The sequence below is a fragment of the Falco rusticolus genome, chromosome 9, assembly GCF_015220075.1.
Source record: "Falco rusticolus isolate bFalRus1 chromosome 9, bFalRus1.pri, whole genome shotgun sequence".
Classification (NCBI taxonomy): Eukaryota; Metazoa; Chordata; class Aves; order Falconiformes; family Falconidae; genus Falco; species Falco rusticolus.
The window spans coordinates 49,027,006-49,051,152 of NC_051195.1; the positions used below are offsets into that span (position 1 = coordinate 49,027,006).

General features: G+C 55.9%; 2 protein-coding genes across 6 annotated transcripts in view; one reads left to right on the plus strand and one right to left on the minus strand.

Annotated features, from left to right (window-relative positions):
• DDX31 (DEAD-box helicase 31) overlaps positions 1-8,515 on the plus strand; it is a 52,523-nt gene extending 44,008 nt beyond the window's left edge. For 4 of the 5 annotated variants that reach the window (XM_037399226.1, XM_037399223.1, XM_037399224.1 and 1 more), the window contains one exon: positions 6,143-8,515. In XM_037399226.1, coding sequence (XP_037255123.1) covers positions 6,143-6,290 — 148 coding nt within the window. In that variant the 3' untranslated portion in view covers positions 6,291-8,515. The remainder of the gene's footprint in view (positions 1-6,142) is intronic. The other variant, XR_005106084.1, reaches the window with a different exon arrangement.
• A 4,110-nt stretch (positions 8,516-12,625) lies between these two features.
• Positions 12,626-18,294, minus strand: BARHL1 (BarH like homeobox 1). Its single transcript, XM_037401418.1, has 3 exons — positions 17,844-18,294; positions 14,456-14,678; positions 12,626-12,920 (listed from the first exon to the last, which is right to left on the minus strand). The coding sequence occupies exons 1-3, from the start codon at positions 18,292-18,294 to the stop codon at positions 12,626-12,628; spliced, it is 969 nt and encodes a 322-aa protein (XP_037257315.1).
• Positions 18,295-24,147: the final 5,853 nt, after the last annotated feature.

A 24,147-nucleotide genomic window follows, 5' to 3' on the forward strand; every position in this document is an offset into this window, starting at 1 on the left:
TTCTATTGACAGGGCTTGTGAATCAAGGCTGCAGCTGGGTCTCCCTGCACAGCAATTGTCTAATTATTAGAAGCAGTTTGCCTGCCAGTTTTTGTGCACCATTTGCAACTCTCCTAATATCGCTTGATTAGTCAAAATGCAAGTTTGGAATTCTGCCGGCAGGGAATTTAACTTGGTTTGGGCAGTTTGCTCTAGAAATCCAGACTGGAGCTCAGGTAAGAGCATGTTTTCATGGACTGAAGTGCAAATGGATCCAAAAATTAGAGTAGGAGATGTGGCTGCTGTGAAAGCAGACATCACCATCAGTCTTCATTAAGGCAGTTCAGGGACACTGATGAGTCCTTCTTACCACATCATGATAACAAAGTCCTGTTATGAAATTAAAGTTTTATAGTTGTAAAATCCATATGATTGTTATCTGCATGCAGCAATGCCCTTTATTACTGTCCTCTTCCACCACAGCCACAGCACAGAGGCTTTGCTCCCTCTTTGAGCGAGCCTATATGGCTGGCACAGGGGGCTGGAAAAGCTCTGTGCCGTTTGGTACTCCCCAAAAAAATTATCAGCTCGCTCTGAAATATATTTTGACCTTTAGGCTGGGAAAGAGCCTGACAGAAGCAAGAATCCTGGGAAGTTCCCAGCCTCCCAGTGGTGCTTTCATCCTTTCTCCATAGGATGAAGACCAGGGGATAGTAGTGAAAGTGAAACCATGGGGTCTTGTCTCTTTCTGTGTAGCTGAAATACAGTTGACTTCAGCAGGGGTAGGATGTGCTTTACTGTTTAGCATACCATGGTGTGAAGGCTGCTCTGCTCGGACTGTTCTGGAACAGCGCTTGATGTTCGTTCTGACTGGGTAATAATTTTCCTTGATCTTCTCAAGCTAGCGTTTGCATCGGCTGGTAACAGATACCTAGGCCATCTGTTGACTTGTCGAGAGCAGTGTAGGATTGCTGATGAATTTCTTGCCCCCCAGTCCACAAAAAACAACAACGGAAAACCCAAACCGAACAGGGTTGTGTTGGCTGCAGATGGTTCATCCAACACTGTAAGTAGAAAAAGCAGGTGTTGTAGCAGCCTTGGCCCAGAGGTAACCCAGCTCTGTTGCTGGCACAATTTCAAAGAGCTGTTGGAGATGCTGTCAGGCAGATTGATAGCACGATCCGTGTTGAAATGTTTCTGATAAATGAAACAACCTACTCTTGTCTCCTCCAAAGACACACCATGAGTTCTGGGACTATGCATCAGAACTTTATGCCCCTTCTCCCTCAGCTGGAGCAATGTGGGAGCCTTTGGTTGCCGCACGTGCTGTGAGTTGGTTAAAGGTCACCACACTTGCTGCACTGCATTGCACCAACGTTTTCACACAGCTTAAGACAAAGGAGCAGACAGCAATGCCAACCGTGTAGAAGGAGACACCTATCTCTCTTAAGAATAAGCTTGCTCACCATTCAGGTAAAAAGACTATCAAAGGCATTTTCTGAGCCATCAAATGATACCCAAGAAACCATGCATGTATGTGTACCGCTGCTCTGGCACGTAGGAGGTTTTGGCTTGGAGATCAGCTTGTCATTCCATTCTCTAATGAAGCAGGTGTGTCAATGAAACATACACACTAGAGTTTTGGAATGAAAGCAAAAAAATGGTGTCAGATACTTGTTCCTTTTCTTACTGTTGTCACTTGGTCCTTTCACACCTGAATGTTCGAGTGTCTCCACGTCCAGGATCATGGTTTGCCCATTGTAACGAATTCAGTCGGATGAGATCAGCTGGTGAAATTTCTTCATTCTTGTGAACTGCTCAGTAGTGCTTGGGACGTGAATGGGATGTTATATAGAAACAAAGAGTTTGTGTACACTTTTCTTCCTCTTCTGTTTGTGCCTTGTAGCTGTCCACGGGATCTCAGCTATGTTGAACATCCTCAAAGTGTAGTTCAGCATGCTTGTCTTGGGTTTTTTTTGCCATAGTCTAGTCTCTGTTGCGCTACCATCTTGTTGCTAGTGATTGTGGAATTCGGCAGATGGTGTCTTCAGAGCTCACAAAGCCATCGATGACCCCAGATGTGTGGAAGTCACAGACTGAGCGTGTTGAAAGGTGTGTTGCGTGTAAGCTGGGTGGGGTTTCTGTGGCCAAGTTGGTATTGTGTGGCAGAGCAGAAGACAGAGCTGGAAACAACAGAGAGGATTTCAGGCAAATCACCTATGCTGCATTCACCTGTTTGGATTTTGGGTTGTTTGTTAGGTTTTTTTATGATGTGAAAAAAGATTTGTCTAGCATCTTTTCTGGTATTCTTGAGCAAAGCAAAGAGTTGAGAGTCAAGGGGCCAGAAAAGGAAAGCAGTCCAGATTGTTCAGATTTCCTCTGCGGTGGAGGGTTGGGTAGCACCAGCACCCCTGCGGACCATTGCAGCTCCTGAGTGGGATGGGGAAGGGGAGCAGCGTGCTGTGAGTGGCTCTGCAGATGGAGGTAGAAGGAAACTGAGGTAGAGGAAAGAGTAATTTTTTTTTCTCTTTCCTTCACTGGACAGTTGTTTTCTCTCTTGTTTCTTCCAGATGCCCCCATCCTGCCTTTTCATCATTCAGTTATGTATTCAGCAAGATTCGCAAGTTTCTCAAGTTTAAAGAGTAAATGACATCATTCCAGTTTTCTGGAGGAGGGCAGAGCTTTTTTTATCTTTAAAAGTTTGTCTCTGGCCTGGTCTTCGGCCTTTCAGGATATAACAAAGTCATCTGGGGACAGTTCCTCTGTTTCCTTATTGTCTCTTTGCTGAGGCTCTTGGTACCAGCTTTTGTGAGGTTGCAGCTTAATTACAGATGTGCGCAGGCAGCTGTAAACCTTGGTCTTTTATTTCTTCCTCTGCCTCCCTGAGGAGGAGAGGAGCTTTCTCAGACAGTGCCAAGCAGTTACTAGGCTCTCTGCCTTCCCTTCCTCGCTGTGCAAAGCACCTTTCTCTCCTCTCGATAATGAGGTGATTAGACAAATCTTGGGGTGATGTGGCTTTTGCCCTGTACCTGGAACATAAAGCCCAAAGCAGTGGTTGGGTCTAGGTTCAGCCTTGCAAACGATGGGGTGATGTTCCCCCCAGCTAGCAGTTAGAAGGCAGTGCTGCCTCATCTCTGCTCACTCCTCTGGCTGCTTACCAGTTCCCATCTGTCTTTATGGGAGTCCTGATACCCTGTATCTAGTGTAGAAGAGGAGTAGTCCAGTGGTGCTTCTGCATCCAGTATGTCACCGCACCCAACACCCAGCGTGCTGGACAGCAACAGAGAAGTCAAGCGGCGTATGTTCAGGGACAGGTTCTTCCTAATTCACATGTTGGGGCTGTTTCATTTTCTGAGTTATGACTTCTCTATTCCTGTCTCATTTCCCCCCAGCTAATAAAAGTGGCTGTTTTCCCATCGGTTTGAACATTCCTTTCTCCTTCAAGCCCTGCTGAAATCTTGGCACGTAGCAGATTGGGATGGGTCGTAGCAGATTGGGATGGGTCGGTCATTAGTGAATCTTTTTTTCCCCTGCAAGTTCCCCTTAGCTGTGCTGGTTTGTAGTTCCCCACCTAAAGACTGGCTGTTGTGTTTGGAGGGAGGGATTTCCCTGCCCGTTATCAACATGGTGTGTTCTCATTAGGTCTCAATATAATGTGATATCTAGACGTGAGATCACAGAAAGAGATGCTGACAATCCATGTGTTTATCCAGTGATGGGAACATGGGTTCTGTCTGTGTTGCAAAGGCATCTTACGTTTACAGCCTTTCTGTGAAGCTTTTTGCCACAGTATCCAGTATCACCACGCAGCTCTCTTAAATTAACGTCCCACCCAGCCTCTGGCAACAAGGAAAATGCGGTCATCCCGGGTTATGAGGTGGAAAAATGGACATGAAGGCCAAAGAGATTAAATGCCTTGCCCAAGGATGCTCAGAGGGCCAGTATCAAGGTCTCGCTCTGCTCTCCTGGGCTTTGTCTCATAACCACAGGGCACCTTTCCTCGCCGATGTTATCTTGACTGCTCTGGCAGAGCCCCAGAGACTTTCACCAGCTGAGCAGAGAGGGAAATTTACAGGTTTATAACAGGAATCAGAATCCAGCCAGGGATCCCAACCTCGTGCACTTTTCCTGGTATGCTGTCGCTGCAGACCGTTGCTGTTGCCTGTGGCTCTTCCATCTCGTGGTTAAACAGGACCTTGACAGCTGCTTTGCTTCTCCCAGTGATCAGTGCAGGTTCCACAGCACAGCTCCATTGATTTTTGTGGCCCTGATAGAGGGAGAAACCTCCCTTTTCCCTGCATCCTGGCTTTTCTATGTACAGCTGATCACCACAGCAGGGGGTATTGATTTACTAATTGGGCAATGATTTCACCTGATTGATAATAAAGCGTTGGACAACCTCCCTGCTGAGCTGAAACTCAGCCCGGCAGCTACTGGTGGATTACTTGTCCTTTTGCAGCAGATAGTTCCCTGTTGTTAAGTAAACTGATCTGTTGCTTGGTAACCCTCAAATTACTGTAGTAAATGGTTGGAGACACAAGGAAGGTGTCAAATAGAAACTTTATCGGGTGATGGAGGGTGTTGAGCAGAGCGTACAGCTGCGCTGCACAGTTTTTGCAGCAGAGCTGGGTGGGTGGAGGGCACACCTTGACCTGGCACTGTGTGTGCACCCCCCAGCATCCTCTGTGCCGCTGGGGCCGGTGGGTTCAGCAGGGCGGTGGGACAAGGCACATCTGCTGCTGGAGGTGCTGCAGGACGGCATGCCCGACCATGGCTTGGCTTTGTGAGCTGCGCAGTCCCTTCTGAGGCAGTGCTGTCTTTTTGCCTTAGTTTCTGTGGGTTCAAAGAGAGCAGTGGCTGCGCATCTTGTTTCTCTGGTATGCCCAGGCTCTAGCACTTCTGCCAACGCAGAATCTTTTAATTAATGTAAGAATGGAGACTACAGCAAGGTAGTGGAGTCTTTTCGCCTGTGTATTCTAGGCTTTCTCTTTCAAGGAAAAGTCTTTCAGTCATAAACAAAGACCCAGACAGCCAAGAGTTTGTTTCCCTTGCTGCCTTTGTGTCTTTGGCCTAATGAATAGGATGATCTGTTGCTGCAGCCAAAAATCCTTCCTTCTCCTGTGATCCCTGACATGGTTCTGGACACCTGAAGGGAACTACGAGAGGCAGTGCTGTAAGACATCAACCTTCAGGATCACTGAGGTCCGTGTGTTGTCATAAATGCATGCTGGCGTGGATGTGGGGCTTCTCTTCAATTCCCTCATATTTAGAGGGACAGGTAGATTTCTGTTCACTTCGCTGGAAATTTTTGGGATCTGTTACTGGTCGTTATAAAGAGGAGAGCAGGGTGTGCAGCCACCGATAGTTGTGGCTGCCCCGTTGTGCCCAGGGCCATGGGAACATGGCAGGGAGCAACAGGTCCTGCACTGAAGAGAGGGCAGCTTAAATAAGCGAGGGTGACAGCAGCAATGAGGATGAGATTTGCCCAAGGTTACAGAGCAGGACAGTGGCAGAACGTGTGGTGGAAAAATGCTGAGTGGGTTTTTATATTTATAGCTGGCAGTTTAGGGCTACAGGGAGATCCATGTTGGAGTTTAGTGGCTGGGCAGAATGCAGCTACCTTTGCAAAAGCTGGTCTCTGGAGAGGGAGGCTGCAAGGTGCATGTGATGTCTGCAGGATGCTGCAAGAAAAGAGTCTGTTGGGTTTAGACTCCTGACATTTTCATTTTTTTGCTTGTTTGTTTGGGGTTTTTCTGTTTTCAAGCTCTGGATTTAAGCTCTGTTTATAAAATGTTTCCATTGTTCGATGTCTTAAGGCTGTTAGAATTTTTTTATTATTATTATAATTTTCAAACTGCTGTGTCACCTAATTCATCAGTCTTCAGCGCACAACCTTCCCTCCTTCTCCCCGCCACCCCTGCAAGAGCATTTGTACAGAACAAAGACTTGCTTTTAAAAACGGCATGATATTTTGCCACCTTTGTGAAAACCTGTCACAACAATATCTAATTTTGCATGAGACAGAATTTCAAATCAAGCCTCAAGAAAAGGAAGCTGTTCTTCTGCTAATGCGCAAATGTCACTTTCCACGGCTGTAAAATAAGTAACCCACCTAGCAGCATTTCAGAGAGAAGGAAATCTAATTCCTCTTCTCTTCCCTCAGGTCTGACCTTCTCAAGAAGACCCATGGAAAACATCGCCTCGCTGAGATCTTGCGATCTGAATATTCCAGTGGGATGGACACTGGTGTATCCAAGGTCAAGAAGAAGAAAAAACAGAGAAAACCTGGCAACCAGCAGATTCCAGCATAAGCCGGGACCTTCCAGTCATTGGCTGCAAAACCTGCTTGAGTGCCTCAGCCGGGGGCCAGGGTGACCTGCCAAATCAACTGACGAGTGTTTCAATTTATCAGGCAAATATGGGAGGGATCTTGGGGATCTTGGCCTCCTCCCCTTCATTCCACAGGTCCAAATGGAACTGAATCCAGGCATGTCCTGTTGCACTGCTGCCATTTAATGTGGCTTCCTGAAGATGCACCACATTTCTAAGGTGTATTTTGCAAGAAAAATAAAAAAGGTTAAATATGTTTTTCAAAGAATTGTCATGTCAGTGTAACATGAAAGTGAGACAGGTGTACTCAGACAGGAGATGCTTGCTTGTTTAACAGACCTGTAGAAACACTCCACAATCTTGTTTGCTTGCTTAGTTTTAAGCAGATAAACAGGAGTGGCGCAGGAGGTGGTCCAGGAACATATTTAAGAGGCAAGGGGAGGCTGCCCTTTCCCCTGTCATGGTACAGGTGGGAACTTCTGCTTCTGTCCCCGGTAATGCAGCCACGTTGCTGCCACCTTCTCTCCTGTCCTTTGCGTGCAGGGGCAAGGTCCATTCCCGGACACCCATCGTTAGTCAGATATTGCCATCTGCAAGGAATCTCTACATTTCAGTGCCAGTGGTAGGATGGTGGAGAACTCTTCAGTGTAATGACACATGGTCCCTTTGGGGCAGAGCTCATGGGCGCAAAACTTCATGTCAAAACTCCCGAGTTTGGGAACAAACGTTGTCACTGTGGGAAGAAGCCAGCGTGGAATCCAGCAATCTCCAAACTTCTCCTTGCCTGCAGCATGTTGTCACACCTAATTATATAACGCAGAGTATGTATGAAATGTCTCACCTCTCTGAACATTAAAGCCTTTGCAGGCTCTTGCTAACACTCGCCAGCAGTAACCCCGGCTTGCGGGGTTCTCTCTGCTTTGGCTGGGCTTTGTTTGAGCACATCCCAAGCTAATGGATTTGGCTTCTTGCTTTTCCCATTTGCCTTTTTTCTTGTTCTTGCTTATCAGAGAATTGGGACTGCTGAGGAAAAGATGCAGTTCGCCATTGCCCAGCATGTGAAATGGAACCTGAGCTCTGGTGAAGTCCTTGGCAAAACTCCCCTTTGAACTGGTGAGGCATGGGGGCTGCGTGGGGCAGGCCGGGGGCTCCCCCAGTGTGCAGGAGATTTACAAACTCTTCCAGCACCTACGGGTGAGCACCCACCTCCTCTCCCTGTCGTCCTCCCTATGCTTCTGCCGGCACCTCCTGTAACACAAGTGCCAAGCAGTACACGTTTCAAAACCATGCAAAACTCTGCCAAAACCCAACTTCCAGCTACCTGTGTTTTCCTCAAGGAAAGGGAGGAGGAAGAGCAGCCCACCTGTGACCTGAGCCAGGCATGTTGCTTAACGCAGGACCAGAAAGCGCTCAAATCCAGTGGCAATTTCAGGTGCCAGCAGGGAAAAAGTACTGAAAAAGGAGTATAACCAGATGAAAATGGTGCCTGCTTTGTGAATACGGAATTGAGGGCACTTACTTGGGGCTATAGTGAGTCATACTAAGGACTGTAGGAGGGAAGCAATCAGCCCAAAAGTATTTGATTTCTGAAGTGAACGTTAACTTTTGAGAACCAAGATACTTTTTTTTCCTTCCAGGCAATTACCAAACACACTGATTTTACTGCAATACTTTTTTTGAATGCTTCAGAAAGTTGCTAAAAAGGCTCCAGTATGAAATTAACCATGTTTTTGCAGGGAGTCTGAAGTTACCAGTGTTTATTAGACTAAGATAAAATAATAACAAAGCCCATTTGATTTTGTTATGAGTATTGTTCCAAAGCACAATCAGGTTTAAGGCAAATGTCAACTGAAACAGAAAAGAAACCCCCGAGGATGAAAATGACTCAGGGAGAGTGATGCAGGGAGTGCAAGTTTGGGAAGAGCTGATCTTGTGCGTGAGGGGAAAATATATGACCTTCCCCTGGGTAGCTGTCATGTGTGAATTAATAGGGACTATTGGCAAATTCATAATAGTAGGAATAAACGCTAACAGTGCATCGGTGAGAGACACCAGGAAATCTCAGTGCCGTCTGTATTAACTGGGCACGTGACGTTACAAAAGGTTATGATGAATAATACGATTTAAAAAAAAAAAAAAAAGTAACGGCTTTTTCTTTTGGCTTTGCCCTCTTTTAGCAGATACTGCTGGATTACTTGTGCGATTAGGGAAAAGGAGGAGATTGCTAAACAAGAAAGTGTTAAAAGAAACGCGCACACACCTGAAGCTAAACAGTGTGCTCTTAATAAACTTGAAGGCATATGTGCAAAGTGTGTTTGAATTGTAGCTGCTTTAGCAGGAACCAGATTCTGCCTTTATTTACACTTTGGCAGCTGTAGCTCGGCTCTGAGCTGGCTTTATCCCCTTGCATCTCAGTTCGGGAAGGACCTGGTACCTTTGGAGTTAATTTGTACTCAACTCAAAACACCTTTTCACCCAGGCAGGGCAGGTGTGGTACTGGTGGTGGAGCAGGGGTGGCCGAGGAGCTGCAGCAGGAGCAGGGTGTTGGTGGTGCCGAGGCTCCTGGGTGCTCAGAGGACGCAAATGGTGCAGGAGCTGGTGGGTTCCCTTGGCACAGCCCTGGCGTGGAGCACCATGGATTTGTCCCCTTGCTCGGAGGTGCGTGGGGTGTGTGGCAGGGGGCTTGGCTGGGGGGGGGGGGGCTGCCTGCGCCGCCGGGAAGGGTGGGGAGATGGGCTCTGGGTGTCACCTGGTGCACCTGCAGCTCCACCTGACTGCGCCGGTGCTGGCTTGGGCCAGGTTTGCGATCTTGTCTTACGGTGCATGGCAGGGGCCCTGCTGCCCTTCAGCTTGGAGTTGCTGTTTGGTTGGGAAGTGACAGCACTTGGGAGCTTTTGTCTAAAGCTGCCTGCGAGTCAGACCTGAGCTCGTCTGGGTTTGCTTCCCGTGCTGCTCCTCTGCTCTCGCACACAAGTCCTGCCTCTCCCTGGAGATGCTCTTGTGCCTTTTCTCAGCTCTCTTCTGGCTCTGTGTCCTTTGCCAGTGGTGGGAGCCCACATCCTCCTCTCCTCTGCAGCTGGAACATCTGGAGTTTGCACTTCAGGAATAGGAAAAAGCAAGGAGTCACCTTGGGACAAGGGTCATGGTTGAACAGGCACTTTCAGTGTCTCAGTGACACACATGACACCTTGGCACGGGTACCCCACAGCTGAGCAGCACCCATAACTGAGCAGGGTGGAAAGTGGCAGAACTTCCCTGTCTACAGCAACTTGTTTTTTAATATAAGTCTGGGGAGAGAGCGGGAAAAGCATGGATGGTTCTGGGCTTTCTATTCTGGCATGGTTTTGTTTGGTGTTCAGATGAAACTGTGAAGTATCCTGGCTGGAAACAATTCTGCTGATTTGATTGAGTTTGTGTGTGTTGGCATGTTCAGCAGAGCAGCTTTTGTTCTTTGTTCCAGGGGTGGTGGTCCTGGTTAACGCTGTGTCGGGAGGGGAGGAGGATGGCCCTGGAGCTGGGTGGAAGCCCAGAAGGGGTTTGAGAGCCAGGATTGTGTGCAGTCCTGGCAAACCCACTGCACTGACTGGTTTGTGTCTTGGATCCAGAGCCTGGAGCTGACACAAACTGACCCCCAGCAGCCTGTCTGTTGGAGTCTGTACCCCAGGGAGAAATCGGTGGAGCAGAACTGGTGCAGTAAAAAAAAGTTCCCTCTAAAAGTTCCCTCAATGGGAGTGGTGCTCCTTGTCAACCGTGCCATTTTTACTGCTGCATGGAATTGCATCCCAGCACAGCCTGTCCCACCCCTGAGGACTCACAGGGATCGTGCCCGCCTGGCATCAGCCTCTGGAAATGAATTTCCAGCTGGGCCAGGGGCTGCAGGAGGTGCGGGACTGGTGCTGGTGGGTTCTGTGGTAGCGGGGACCCGTCTCGGCCCCTGCACTCAGGCTGGAGGCACAGCTGGTCCTTTGGTGCCTTTGGGGGCTGCCGAGACCCTCCCGCACGAGATGCTGTTGCTGTGGTGAGTGCGGTGCTCTCTGACAAGAGCCCCCAGCGTGTGGTGTCTTCCCTAAAATGATTTATTTTGAAGCTCGCCTTGCTTGCCTCTGCTACGAGATGTCCCTGGAGGAGACGGCTCCGGCCTTCGGTTCCCCCCCAGTCTCCTTCCCTCCCAGGCAGACCCCGCGGCCGTTCCCCCTTCCCGACTTCCTTGGGGGGCTGCCCCACTTTCTCCCACCATCCTGACACAAACCAGCCCCTGTCACAGTGTTACGGTGCTGGCTCAGACCTGCTGTTACAGGAGAGTTTCCAGCTTCTTCCAGATGTGAAATGGCAAATTTAAATATTGCAATTACAAACGTGTAACGAAGCCTTGTACTTCATTAACGGAAGAGGAGGAATCTGCTATGGCTACAAGGACAATTAAATATTAGAGAATGTCTTTGATTCACATTCCTGCTGTGTAAATGGGAGGAAGGTTGCTGTACGCTCCCTGCCTTTGCGCTCACAAAATGAAAAGCACACCCACTGCAAGTTGTCCTTTGATAGATTTTTAATATGATTTTAAAGAGTTTTGTTTGGCCTCATTCTTATTCAATGAGATTAATTTAAAGCACTTATCCCCTGGGTTTAAGTCAATCCATGTAGGATTTGGGCCGGGGGTTTGTTGCCCGGGGAGGGGGGTTGTTTGCAGGCCTCTCTGAAAGACTCCTTTCCCACTTCATTAACCCCGAGCTGGGAGCGACCTCCCTTCCTCCTCCTCCTCCTCCTCCTCGCCCCAGCCGAGCGGGGGGATTTACCAAACTCCCCCATTCACATGCAAAGGACGAGCCGGCCCCACAAAGCCGGGGGGTCTCGCCCCCAGGCGTGGCTGCGCATTTGCCCGAGCCGACAATAACCCTCCCCGCGGGGCCGGGGGGGGGCCGGGGCAGAGCCCCCCCGGCCCGGGGGCATCGGGCTGGGCTGGGCCAGGGCAGCCGCGGGAGGGGGGGGGATCTGCAGGGCCGGGCGGGGGATGCCGGGGCGGGGGGTGGCCCCGCAGACAGCCGGGCCCGCCGGCTGCGAAGGGCCGGGGGGGGAGCGGGGGGCCGGGGGGAGCCCGCAGCCCATCTGTCGGCTCCCCGAGCCGGCGAGGCGCTGCCCGGCTGTCCCGGGGACCAGCTGCCGGGCTCGCTGGCCGCGGCCAGCTGAGCGACACTTTTAAAGGGTGGAAACAATCCATTTTCCAAAGCGATCATTTAAAGCACTTAGGCAATTATACACTTAAGATTAGCGTTATTAATTCACCAATGCCGCGGCTACCCCCGCGCCCCGGTGCGCCCCCCCCCCCCCCCCGTCGCCCTCAGCCCCGCGGCGGAGCGGCCGGCCCCGCATGCCGGCACTGGGGGGGGGCAGCCCCGGGGAGGGGGGGTCTTCCCGCCGTGGGAGGTGGGAAGCTGGGAAAACTTTGCTTTTTTCCCTTTCCCTCGGCGGCGCCAGAGCAAACAAGCCGGGGGGGGAGGGATGGGGGGTGGGGGAAGAAAGGGCCGGCGGAGGCGAGACCCGTTTGTTTGTAAAGAAGTTTTATTTCCACATTTAAAAAAGGGGGGAGCTGACCCCCCCGCGCCCCCCGCCCCGGCCGGGCCGGCCTCGGGATACAGACTGACAAGAATCACTTACACAAATACGCCCTCAGGGTTCACAAATAAATAATTCATATACATTTTGCGCACCGTATTTACATTTCGCCGCTTTTTTTTCCCCCTTTTTTTGTTTGGGTTTTTTTTTTTTTAGTAGTTACGGACGTCCCAGAGTCTTGCTGCGGCGGGCGGAGACCCCCCCTCCCCAAACTCCCCCCCCACCCCAGGTCTTTCCCGGCGGCGGAGCCGGTGCCCCGGGATGGCGGGGAGGGGGCTCTCCGCAGCCGTCCGTGGCGGGGTGGTTCGGCCCCCCCGGCAGTTCCTGGGGAGGAGGCGGAAAGGCAAAGCCCCCCCTGGAGCAGCCGGCTCCTGCCCGTGCTCCCGGCCCCGTCCCAGGCTTGGAGGGGGGGTGTCCCGCAGCGGCCCCGCTGCCCTTCGGGGGCACAAGGGGGGTTTAAAGCGGCGGGTGCCCCGCGGGGGGGGGGGGGGGGGCAGCCCTCCGGCTGTCCGTCCTGCCGAACCCGCCCTTGCTTCTTGCATTCTTTATATATATTTAAAAAAAGGAGGTGGGGGGAGGTCTCATTTATATATATATATATATATATATATTTGGGGATGAGCGGGAGTCTGTCACTTGCACGCGGCCCCAAGGGGGTGTGCCCCCCCCCCAGCCCCCGCGGCCCAGTGGGGCTGCCCGGGGCTCACCGGGGCTGCGCGGCCCGGGGCAGGACGCCGGGCAGCGGGGGCAGGGGCGGGGGGGGCTCGCTGCCGCCCTGCAGTCCGTGGATGAGGATGCGGGGCACCAGGGGTCTCTGGAGGGCGGGGGGCGGCGCGCTGGGGCCGCGGTACAGGTACAGCGCGGCGCCGGGGTCCAGGTTGGAGACCAAACTCTGCGGGTAGAAGTAGGGCGAGGGGAACATCCTCTGGAGCGCTGAGTAGTTGCCCGCCTCGGCCAGCAGCTCCAGGCCCACCGCCGTCTGCCTTTTCCACTTGGTCCTGGGGGGGACAAATCGAGAGAGGGGGTCAGGGAGGGGGGGATGCTCCAAGAGCCGCTCCCGAGGCCTTTTACCCTTTGCGCGCCCCCTTTCCCCGGGCGCTGCGCTGCTTGCGCATCCGCGCTCCCCGCCGCTGGCTCCCGGGGGCAGGCCCGCCTGTACGGTGGGGATGGGGTGGGATCGGGTCGGGTGGGGTGGGGTGGGATCGGGTGGGGTAGAGTGGGATCAGTCCAGCGCGGAGGAACGCAGGCCTCGTTAACGGAACGAGGAGGGGGGGTCTCTCCCTGCTGTCCCCCGCCGCGGCAGCCCGGCGTGAGCGCCCAGGGAGCATCCCCGGAGGCACCGGAGCCGCAGCCCGGCTGGGATCCTGTCGGGGTGGCGATCCCCGCGATATAAATCGCGACCAGTTCCAGTCCCTTCCTGGTGTGTCAGTTCCAGATTGCAAATGCCGAACAGCATGTGGCACCTGGTGGGTGACCCGGGGGATCCCCGCTCTGCCCCGCAGCCCCGCTGCTGAGCCGGGGCTCCGGGATCCCCCCCGGGCCGAGGGCGCTCGGGCCGCTGCGGGAGTCCGGCGGGGACACACGCGTGGGGCGGCGTCCCGGGGCATTCGTTTGCGGCATATATATATGTGTGTGTATAGATATATATGCCTGTATATTTTTATATATATGCACATATACGTACCTATAGGTATGTGGGCATATATATGTGTGTGTGCTGGATCTCACGGGGAAGCCCCGGGACCTCGCCCACGTCGGGGCCGCCGGCGGGGAAGGCGGCTGGGGAGGGGGCTTGGGGGGCCGCCTCGGCTCCGGCATGTCCTTGCCGGAGGGATTGGGGAGTATGAGCGCCCACCCCCAGCACCCCTAAACTCCCCCAACCCCCCGACGCGTTGATAAGTCGCGGATCTTTGCGGGTGGAGGAGCGGGACGGGAAATGGGAGGGAAGGTTAAGACCGGGGGGGGGGGGGTCTAGGGCGCTGCGTCCGGGGGTCCCTCGTTTGGTGGCGGTGGCAATGGGGGTGGGGGCTGGGGAAGCGCCGGCGGGGGTGTCCGGATAAATCCACTGAAGCCGTCACATGTCTCCAGCCTTTTTACAGATTTGTCGCTAAAGCGCTAAACCTATTTCCACCAGTAAATTATTCATCATAATAATAATTGTGTAATTACTGTAAGGGGCGTTAATTATTGATGCCCAAAGCAGTAATTGGTATCTATTATTAATGGGCCGATGTGTTATGCTGTTGTGTTTAGCTGGAAGCCCGGTTCTGCCTCCCCGCCTTGCCGGGGCTGGGGGTACGGATTGCACCCCCCGCCCCAGACCTGCCCGGCCTCGGCATCACTTTTCTCCCCCTCACTTTGGGGTAAAAGGCCCGGGGGTGGGGTAAGACACGGGACCGCAGCTCTCTTGGTGCCCGGAGGGACGCGGTGGTTGTGGGGTGCAAATACCCTGCGCGGTTTGGGGGTGCGGGGCCGGGGAGGGGGCAGGATGGGACCCCGGTGCTGTGGCCAGGAGGGAAGGGTGCTTTTTTACCTTCTGTTCTGGTACCACGTTTTCACCTGCGTGTCGGTGAGGTTGAGGGAGGCGGCCAGCTCCATCCTGTCCTGCACGCTCAGGTATTTCTGCCTCTCGAAGCTGCGCTCCAGCTGGGCCAGCTGATGGTCGGTGAAGGCGGTGCGGGCTTTGCGCGGCTTTTTCAGCCGCACTGGGGGGCTGTCCCGGGAACTGGAGATCTCTCGGTCCCCTTCTTCTTTCACTGAGCCGAGAGGGAGGAAGAGAGGCCGTGTCAGGGCAGGGAGGGAAGGGGGATACCCCTCCGAAGAGGGGGGGACCCCCACCGCAGCAAGAAGCCGGAGCAGACGGGCTCAGGTACCGAGCGGGGCTCACGGTACATTTGCTCTGCAGCCCCCTAAATTTTAATCTCGGCTGCCCATGGGGGATCGAGGGGGCCCCGAGCCGGGCCCGACCCTTCCCCTTCCCAGGGGCCCTGGGAGCGGGGCGGGGGGGTGTGCTGCAGAGACCCCCGGCCCGGCCCCGCCGCGCTCCTGCCCAGACCCCCCCCATGTCCTTCGCCCCTCATTTCTCCCGGGGCAGGACCCTGCTCCGGGTTTATTCCTCAAAACCCAACACCTTTCTCGATGCTGGGATATTTTTTTTTTCTTTCCTTTCTCCATCTCTTTTTTTCTTTTTTCAACTTAAACCAAAACCAATCCCAAATGACAATTGGGAGCCCCCATTTTTGGGGAAGGCAGTTACCGGGGAGATGCTGCTTCTCCCTCCCCGCGGAGCAGCCTCCATCCTCCCGGGATGCTGCCGGGGCACGGAGCAAACCTCCCTTCTTCTGGGCGCCCAACGAAATACTGAGGAAGGGGCTCCGCAAGCCCCTGCCCCCGCCGGGTTTTATATTAAAAATTGCCGAATGTGACGGGCTGGCGGCGCGTCGTTACCGCGGCCGGTACGTACGCACCGGCGGAACGACGCGGGAATTTACGCCTCGAAACATTAGTAGGAAATGGGAAAAATTCCGAGCAGAAAATAGAAAAGGGGGAAAAAACAAATCCCTGTTTGTGCTCGCCTTCCCCACCCTCCTGAAGGAGATTAGGTGGCAAAAAGGCTCGGTTTATACAAACCGGCGGATTTTGTTGTTTTGGTTGGTGGTGTGATATTTGGCTTTTTGTTTTTTGTTTTTTGTTTTTTTTTTCCGGGGGTTTATGTTAAATTTGCGGGTGGCGGGGGTTGCAGGGACAGGGCTGGAGCCGAGCGCGAGCTGATTTCTCTCTGTAGGAAGACAATAATCCGGTTAATTGAGCCACCGGGGAGCGAAACCCTTCAACCAGAAACGGCGGCAGAGACCGAGCCCGGAGCACGGAGACCCGGCTCCGCTTCCCGGGAATTTCCGGGAAGGGGCCGGATCCGGACCAGGCCGGGCGGGGGTAACCCGGGGGTCCCGGGCCCGCTCCTTCCCGGGAAAGGCCCGAAAGTTTGCGCAGAGTTTTGCGCAGAGGGGAGCGGCCCCCGGGCCCCCGCACCCCGGGGAAGGCAAATCCCCGCCGACCCCCGGCCGCCTCAAAAGTTCCTGCTCGCCAAAGGGCTGCGCTCGGCGGCTTCCACGGCCTCTGCCCCGCCAGTCCTAGCTTAAACAAACAAACAAACAAAAAACAAAAAAAAGGGAAAAAAATTATAAAAATATATATATTACGGATTTTTCGGCATTTTGGCATGGGCCAAATCCTGCCACTGCGGGTCAGGCCCGGCCCCGCAGCCCCTTTGCGGGGTAAATCGGGGGCGTTTTACCCCAGGAAAGGCTGTTTCCAAAGCAGCAAAAAGGGATCGAGGTGGGAGCGGGGACCTTCCCCGCCTCCCCGCCGGAGCGGCGGTTTTACCCTCATTAAGATGTAGTTTCCTCTCCATGTAAGCTGTGTTTTTCCCCCATTTAAACCGTGTTCTCCCCCCCGATTTAAGCAGTGTTTCCCCCCCGATTTAAGCTGTGTTTCCCCCAATATTTAAGGGATGTTTTTTCCCACATTTAAGCAGCGTTTTTCCCGGGGCTGCCCCGTCGCAGGGGCAGGAGAGGAGCCGAGCGCGGCTGGAAAGCGGCCCCCTCCCCCCCCCAAAAAAGCGGCGCCCCCAGCCCGGGCTTGGCCGGCTCGGGGGGTTGCGGAGAACCAGCGTTTCTTCGCCTCCTCCCTCGCTGCCATCGCGTCTCGGCGGTTTGGGGGAAGGGGAGGAAAGCTGAAGGAATTCGGTGGGAGGATGTAGGAGGCGAAAACAAAACGCCGAGGTGGGAATCGCGGCTGTTCCCCGGCCCGGCCCTGCGGCACCGGGGGGCGATGCCACCTTCCTCCGGGGTCGCTTCCAGCGCCGGCCCCGGCCCCGGGCTCCGTCCTTCGTTCAGAACGAAAATCCCCCGCGACGCCCGGAGCCTCCCGCCGCCTTCGGAGCTCATTCGGGTGAATGTTTTTTCCTCCATGAACCGGTTTTCACGCGGTGGCTCCGGGCGGGCTGAGGGTGTGTTTGCAATCGGGACGGGGCTCGGCCCGGTTCTTCCTTTCCTGCCAGCCCCCCCAAAATCCAGCGGCCCCGCAAGGTGCCCCTTTCTCGCCCCAGCTGGCTACCATCGCCTTCCCCTCGCAAACACCCGGCAAAACAATTTTCCAGGGTGAAAGTTTTTGCAGGGGTGATGGGGCGGGATGGGCGAAGGCACCCGGGATAAACTGCTCCGGGGGCGCTAGGACGGACCCCAACCCCCCTGTGCTGTTCCCGTGCCTCCCCCCACCCCGGCTGCCGTCGGAGGAGGCCGGGAAAGGGCGGCAAGGGGCCCGGGAGGCCGAAGCCCCCGCATCCAGCCCCACGGCCCGCCGGCGCCGTGGATGCGGCTCGGGCTCCCTCTCTGCCGTCCTCGTTTTTAAACCATCCCCAAAATAATAATAGAAATAATACAAATCCAGTCCAACTCCGCCGACTTTCTTTTTCGTTTCTCCCCGGAGCAGGGGAAATACCCGGCAAACAAAACCGTGGTTATTTTATTATTGTTTTCTTTCTTTCCTTTTTTTTTTTTTTTCCCCCTCACAGGCAGAAATCCGCCTCCGGTTCTTCTCTCCCCTTTCCCCGCGGGTAGGAACGAAACAGTCGCATCTTCCCGGCGGAAAACAGCCCGGCGCATCCCCCGGGCGCGTTTGGCGAAGCGCCGATCGCCTCAAGCCCTTCCACCGGGCCGAGCCCCACCGAACCCCCAAGTTTTCCCAAGTTGGTGCCGACCTCGCGGTCATTTCGGGGGCGACCGGTGCGGCGACCCCCCGCATCAGCGGGGCGCGTCGCAGCCGGCCCCGCAGCGAGCTCCCGGCGCAGCGGGAGCCTCGGGGCCGCCGGAGTCTTTGGGTCCAGGCCGCCCTGCAAAGCCCAACGGAGGAGCGGCTCTTACCTTTGTACTCCGAGTCCGAGGAGGAGCTGCTGGTGTTTTTTTCCATTTTCTCCCTAAAGTCCTCGCCAGGCTTGGTGGGGATCCTGCCCGCCGGCTCCTGCCCGCCGTGAGGTCCATTGGTGCTGGAGTAAGGGGCGCAGGCGGCCAGGGGCTTGCAGTCGGCCAGGATGTCTCTGATGAGGAAGGAGGAGGTGACGGTCCGCGACTGGGAGGGAGCCGAGACCTGCCCCGGCTGGAGGTGCGCATCCAGGCCCGGCCGCGGCCCCGCCGCCTCCAGGCACTCGCGGCCCGGTGAGCGGGGCGAGGGGCACCCGCTGCTGCCCTCCGAGCGGGGGCTCAGCTCCAGCGGGGACCGGCCGTCGCCAGCCAGCGGGTCCCCTTTAGGCACGGCCGGGCTGCCGGCTCGGTGGGAGAGGATAGAGTCGATCCCAAACCCGGTGGAGCCCTCCATGGCCCCCGCGAGGTGCCGGCGCTCACACGGGCATTGGCGGGGAGGGCGCGGCAGAAGCGGTTTGATAATGATAATTAACAATAACAGGAGGGGAAAAAAAAAAGAAGAAAAGAAAAAAGAGGGGAAAAAAAGGTAAAAAGGAAAAAAAAAAAAAAAGAGCAAAGTTCAGCCTGGGATCCGGGCAACAATTGCTGCAAGGCTCTCCGAGGCGCTGCGCGTTAGATCCAGGTCTGCTCCGTCTTCAGCATCGCGCCCAGCTGCACTCACAGACAGACAGACAGAAGAGGGGGGGAAGAGGGAGGCAGAGTCAAACTTTGGCCGCCAAGGGGGTGGGGTGAGGGGGGACGGACCCCAACCTCACCCGGGGTCCCGGCGCCTTTCCCGGCCACCCCACCCTTGCCCGGAGCGGCGGCGGCGCGGGGCTGGGGGGCAGCCCGGGGGCTCCCAGCCGGAGGTGGGGAGGCAGCGATCGATAGTGAGGCTTCGCAGCGCCTTAACCGCTTAATGATCCAGAAATCAATGGGGAAGGGCGAGGGGAGGGCGGAGGGGGTGGCCAGCCGTCGGGCCGCCACGGCGCCCCCCTTCCCCGCCAGCACCTCGGACAGCGCCCGGCGGGGACCCGCGGCCGCTCCGGAGCCGGCGGCGCCTTCAGCACCTCGGACAGCGGCGGGAGCGGCGCGCCCTCCCCGCGGGGGGGCCGGGGGGGGGGATGGGGGGAGAAAATGAACTTGTGCCACTCCGGCTCGGGGACCCCGGCACCCCCCCTCCGTGTGAACGCGCCCATTGGCCGCCAGGCGGTTTGGGGGATGTCACTCCCCGGCGGCGACACCTTGCAGCTTGATTAACGGGAATTAATTGCCGCCCGGATCCCCGCGCTTTCCGGGCGGTTTCCGCCCTCTTTTGCTGTCATTATCCCGCTGATGGGGCTCGTAATGGGATGATTAGCCGGGGGGGGGCGGGGGGGTTGTCGAGGGGTTGCTGCTTTCTGCTCGCCTCCCACCGCAATTAGCCGATCTGCTGGTCCCTCCCAAGCAGGGAAAGTTTTGCTGGACGTTAAAATAAATAAAAGGAAAAAAAAAAAAAAAAGGAAAAGGAAAAAAAGAAGACAAAAAGAAAAGAAAAAGAGAAAAAGAAAAAGAAAAGCACCGAAACCCTCCCCAAAGCTCCAGCGCGGAGGCGGTTGCTCCGAGCCCGAGGTGAGCCTCGGAGCTGCGAATTTCGTTGAATCCCCGCGCAACCGGCGGGGGCCCGGCAGGGGGGTCCTTCAGCGCAAGCAGCCGCGGGGCCACCGGGCAGCCCCCCCCTCTAGAGCAGCCGCTGCCGGAGCGGCGGGGACCGGGCATCGCCTCCCGCCCGGCGCGGCGGCCCCGGGGCCGCTCCTCCCGCTCGCCCAGCGCCCAGCGCCGGTATGACTGGTGCAACTGGGAAAGGCCCGCGCTCCGGGCGGACTTTTCCTGCCGTCAATCCCGTTTGAGATAAACCCCCGATGGCCCCAGCCTGGGCTGCCCGCCCTGCCCGCTCCCCTACCCGTTCCTCCCCAAGACACCAAGTTTCCTCCCTCCCGCCCCGTCGCGGGGGGGTGGGGGGCGGGGGTTGCTGCTGTTGATCTCCCAGGCTGGAGAGGGACCGGCTCCCGCAGGACTCCCACCTTCCTCCCGGGCAGACTGGCTCCTGCCTCCTCGAGGGTTTATTTTAGGGGCTTTTCCTGGGGGCAGACCCTTCGCCTCGGAGCTGAGCAAAATGTCCGCACCCGGGTGCGTGAAGCTGCGCCACTTTAAAGCGCTGTCGCTGATTATTTCTCAAATACTCGATTTCCTCTGTTCCCCACCTTCCCGGCCAGGCAGCTGCATCTTGTCCCTCTTCCAAAGCCGCCCTTGGCCGGCAGCTTGGAGGCGATCAGCGAGGGGAGAGCCTCCCCCGGGAGCCCGGCTGCCAGCTGTCGGGCAGCGGCGCAGGCAGGGCCCCTAGCACCTCCTGCCCTCGGCCCTGCAAGCTCGGGGCCGCCTGGAATCGGGGCAGCGGAACAAAAGAGCCTTCTAGGAGGATAAACCCAGGCACAAAATCAGCGGCGGCCCCGGTCCCAGCCTGCCCCCCACCCCCGGGGTTGCCGCACGCCCGGCGCTGGGGGCTGATTGTGTTCCCTGTCCCTGGGCGAAGGGTCCGGCTGCTCTGCCCGGGCTCCCTCCCAGCACAGAGGCGTTGGGGGCCAGGCTGGAGCGTCCTGGGCTGCCGAGGGTCGGTTTTGCAGCATCCACCTCCCCAGGTGGGGCTGGGCCAAGTGTCCCTTGGGCTGGACCAGAGCAACAGATGTGCAAGAACTGGTCCCAGTGAGAGATGGGGCAGAGACCCCGATGGGGTTTCCCAGCTCATTGCAGTGTGACTGTGTTGGCTCGTGGGCTCCAACAGCCTTCCTGTCCAGCCACAGACCCCCGTTTGGGATGGAGATTGGCACTGGGATCAGGACCAGCACTGAGGTTGTGTTTGGGACCAGGAATGGGACCAGAAGAGGGAGCAGGGCTGGAAGTGGGTTTGGAATCAGGATTTGGATCAGCCATGCAGGGACAGGCTTGGGCTGGTGGCTCTGCTGCAGTAGTTCCTTCTCTTGAATAAAGTGCCTCCCCCCAAACAACTGCAAGAAATTTTCCAGTTAGACTCACTCTCTGACGCTGTGCAAGATTGTGTGTGTGTCCGTGTCCATCTGTCCAGCAGCTACAGATACACTGGCTACTCATGTTCTAATGTCAGTGTGGCTGATACTAATTAATAGGAATTATCCATATTATTATTATTATGTGTTATATAGTTGTTTCAGAACTAGACTCCCCAAGGCAGAAGTGTGCCCCATTCTGCCCATATATGGTGTCCCCCCATCACTGGACACTGGACAAGTGGGGTCCAAATGATTTGTCTATGGCTCCCAGCACAGGCAGGAAATCCTGTGCGCAGACCACTGAGCGGCATACACTGCCTTCTCTGGGTGCTTCTGCCCTTAAAGCCCATTTTCTAGACTGTTCCTGTTCACACAGGCATGCACTAGATTCGGGGCTCTCTGATGCCAGTTGCATTTCCCATCACCTCCTCACCAGCCCCAGTTGCACCCCAGGGTGGGCCCTAGGACTCTGACAGCTCTGAGAGTTGCCGTGCATCCCACCTCACCGGGTGCTGCTGATGGACAGGGTTGGGCTCTGCTGGCACCAGTTGCCCGTGTGGTTTGGCCCTGGGCCATGGGGCAGGGCTGGTCCCAGGCGTTCTGGGAGCCTTGGGGTGTGTGGGGAGCCCTGATGGGGCTGGGGGATGCCTCCACAGCTGGGCCAGGGGTTGGGGGGCACAGGATGCTGAGCTGCGGTGATGACTGTAGCAAGAGTTAGTCTAGAAATATCTGCTGGTGGTACAGGACAGACCAGTGTCCTGCAAGGGTTGGGCTTAGGGAGGAAAATCCCCGGAGGCTCGGCTGTTCTGGATTTCTCTCTGAAGCCAGGCTGGGTGCTCAGAAGCTGTGCCCAGGCAGGTGCAGGGGGGTGGGATGCTTCGGTGGGATGCTCCGGTAGCCACACTGATGTATCTTCATGGGAAGGAGAAGGGCAGGGGCGGCTTGGGCTGGGGGTCAACGGCAGAAAGGGGGGGGACAGTCCGCCGGAGGTTCGCAGTAACGGGGAGGAGCAGGGCCTGGCTGCGGGGAACCTGCAGCAGCGATAAAACCCCCTTTACCGGTGGGTGTCACTGCAGGACAAGGAGCCTCCGGCGGCGGGCGGCCGGGACTGCGCGGGGGTCGGGACCCCGGCCCGGGGCTCTGCCGGGCGGGACAGGGGGAGCGGAGGTGGGGGGTACGGCTCGCCGCTCGGTTGTGCCCCCCAGGGAGCGTGGCCGCGGTGGCACCTCGGGTGGGGGCCGGGCCAGGCAGGGTGGGCTCCCCACCCCGGGGCAGTGGGTGCCCCCTGCTCCCACCGCCCAGCCTGTCCAAGCGGGAAGACTCGGGCCATCTGGGGCACGACCCTTCCCGGGGACGGCGGGGCACAGCGGGTCAGTGGGACAGGCCATGAACCCCACCGAGCAGTGCTCCTCCTGAACGAGGTTGAACTATTGCCTTTTGGGCTCCTGGTCTCTTTGCTGGCTTCCAGGACCTGTCCCGGATCAGCAGGTCTATGTGGCCTTGGTTCACCCGGCGTGTGTTTGCCAGCCCCTTCCCAGCGCTGCAGGACTCGCTGGAGCCCCTTCCTTCCCTGTGCACCCCCAAGGACTGTAGCAGTTGCCGCAGGCAGGCACAGATGCTGTGGCTGGACCGAGAGCTGGACACGGCTCCTGCCAGGCAGCAGGGCAAACCTCACGCCTGGGCTCCTCACACACTTGGAAACAGCATCATTTTTAGCAAGACAAGTTGTTTAAGGCCAGGCTTCCTCCTCCCTGGGGAGGTGGGAAAGGTCTCTGGTTATAATCCACCCCTGCCAGCATGGCAAACCCTACTGCTATCCTCCTAGTTATTTCAGATGGGTTTTATTTACTGTTTTATTTATGGATTTTCCTATTACTAAGAAAAGGGAACACATACCAGGGTTTCCCCGGTGTGGAGCAGGTGATTTCTTTCCTCCCTCCGCTCAGGTGTGGGCAGGGTGGAGTTTGCTACAGCTGCTGCCTTATATAAAGGGCAGGTTGAGGCACCAGCTGCCCCCAAGGAGGGGATGTGGGAAATGCCAGAGCAGCCAGTGTGGAGCCTTCCTTGTCCTCAGAGGGGTAAGAAAAGCTGCCCCTGCAGTTTACTTTGTTCTTGACTTCTGAGCAATGCAGTTTAATGTTATGAAGGATTTTGCTCCTTGAGGTTTGGGTTGAAAAGTTTGGCTGGAAATGTTGTGGGGGGTGAGCTCTGGGCTCAGCATGGCTTCTTTGTGTCCCTTGGCTGCTGGTGTGTGGGACAAATGCTGGGCACCCCCCACCCCTCTGCAGTGCTTGTTACTGGCCCCACCTGAGCTGGGGCTGCCTGGGACAGCAGATGTCACCTCCTGGAGCAGGGCCCTGGGGTGAGCACACCTCATGATGAATATGAAAATTGAGAGTTAACATTGGACTTAAATATTATCTGGTACAATCTGAGCTATAACAGTAGATGTGAGAAGCAGGCTATGCAGGAGTAATTAATTATTCCTCTAGTAATCTTGGAGATGCACAGTTAATCACAGTTATTACCAAGTGGTATTTTCTTAAGGTGCAATGCCCTGTTGGGAGGAGATGGATTTTAAATGTGTTGGTTCCTGTCCGAGCCTCTGCTGTCACCTGTTGGTGACCAAGCTGGGGTTTGGGTGCTGTGATGCTGAGTTGGTGTTGGTGGAGTTTGAGTTTGTTCAGCAACTGCTTGAGCGGCTCAGCCCTGAGGGACACTGGGCACCAGCAGCTGTTTGAGGGTGAGTGTGGAACTGGCTGGAGCCGTCCTCAAGTGAAGGCACCACTCTGTGGTGGGGCCTCAGTCTGGCAGCGTGCTTAAAGCAGGTGTTTGGATGCCATCACACGGCGAGGGCTTTGTTGAATCAGGCAGTGCTGGGAAGCTGTTTGGCAAAGAAATGAGAAGGAGTGATGGGTTATGAGGTATTACAGATTTGGTATCAACTGGGATAGGGCCGGGTTTAATGTATTTGTTCAGAACAGGCGGTGAAGGAAACTGTTCTGCTTCCCTCTGGGGCTGTGCTGGTGCACACACCGCCCCACTCCCGGCGTGCGTGGTGTTACCTTGAGCACAACGAGAATTGTGGTGACTGGACAGAGTAAGGTGGTTGTGCATCTGACACGAAGCAATGAGCAGGCTGAGACAGAATCATTCCTCTATTGTTTATGATTTATTTGGCTATATCTGCTTTAGCATAACTT

What these genes read in the sequence shown, in the direction of transcription:
- BARHL1 (XM_037401418.1), bottom strand. Translation starts at nt 18,294, where the DNA reads ATGGAGGGCTCCACCGGGTTTGGGATCGACTCTATCCTCTCCCACCGA. An exon ending in CTCGGACTCGGAGTACAAAG is followed by an intron (nt 14,679 to 17,843) that starts GTAAGAGCCGCT and finishes CTCTCGGCTCAG; the next exon opens with TGAAAGAAGAAGGGGACCGA. An exon ending in ACGTGGTACCAGAACAGAAG is followed by an intron (nt 12,921 to 14,455) that starts GTAAAAAAGCAC and finishes TGTCCCCCCCAG; the next exon opens with GACCAAGTGGAAAAGGCAGA.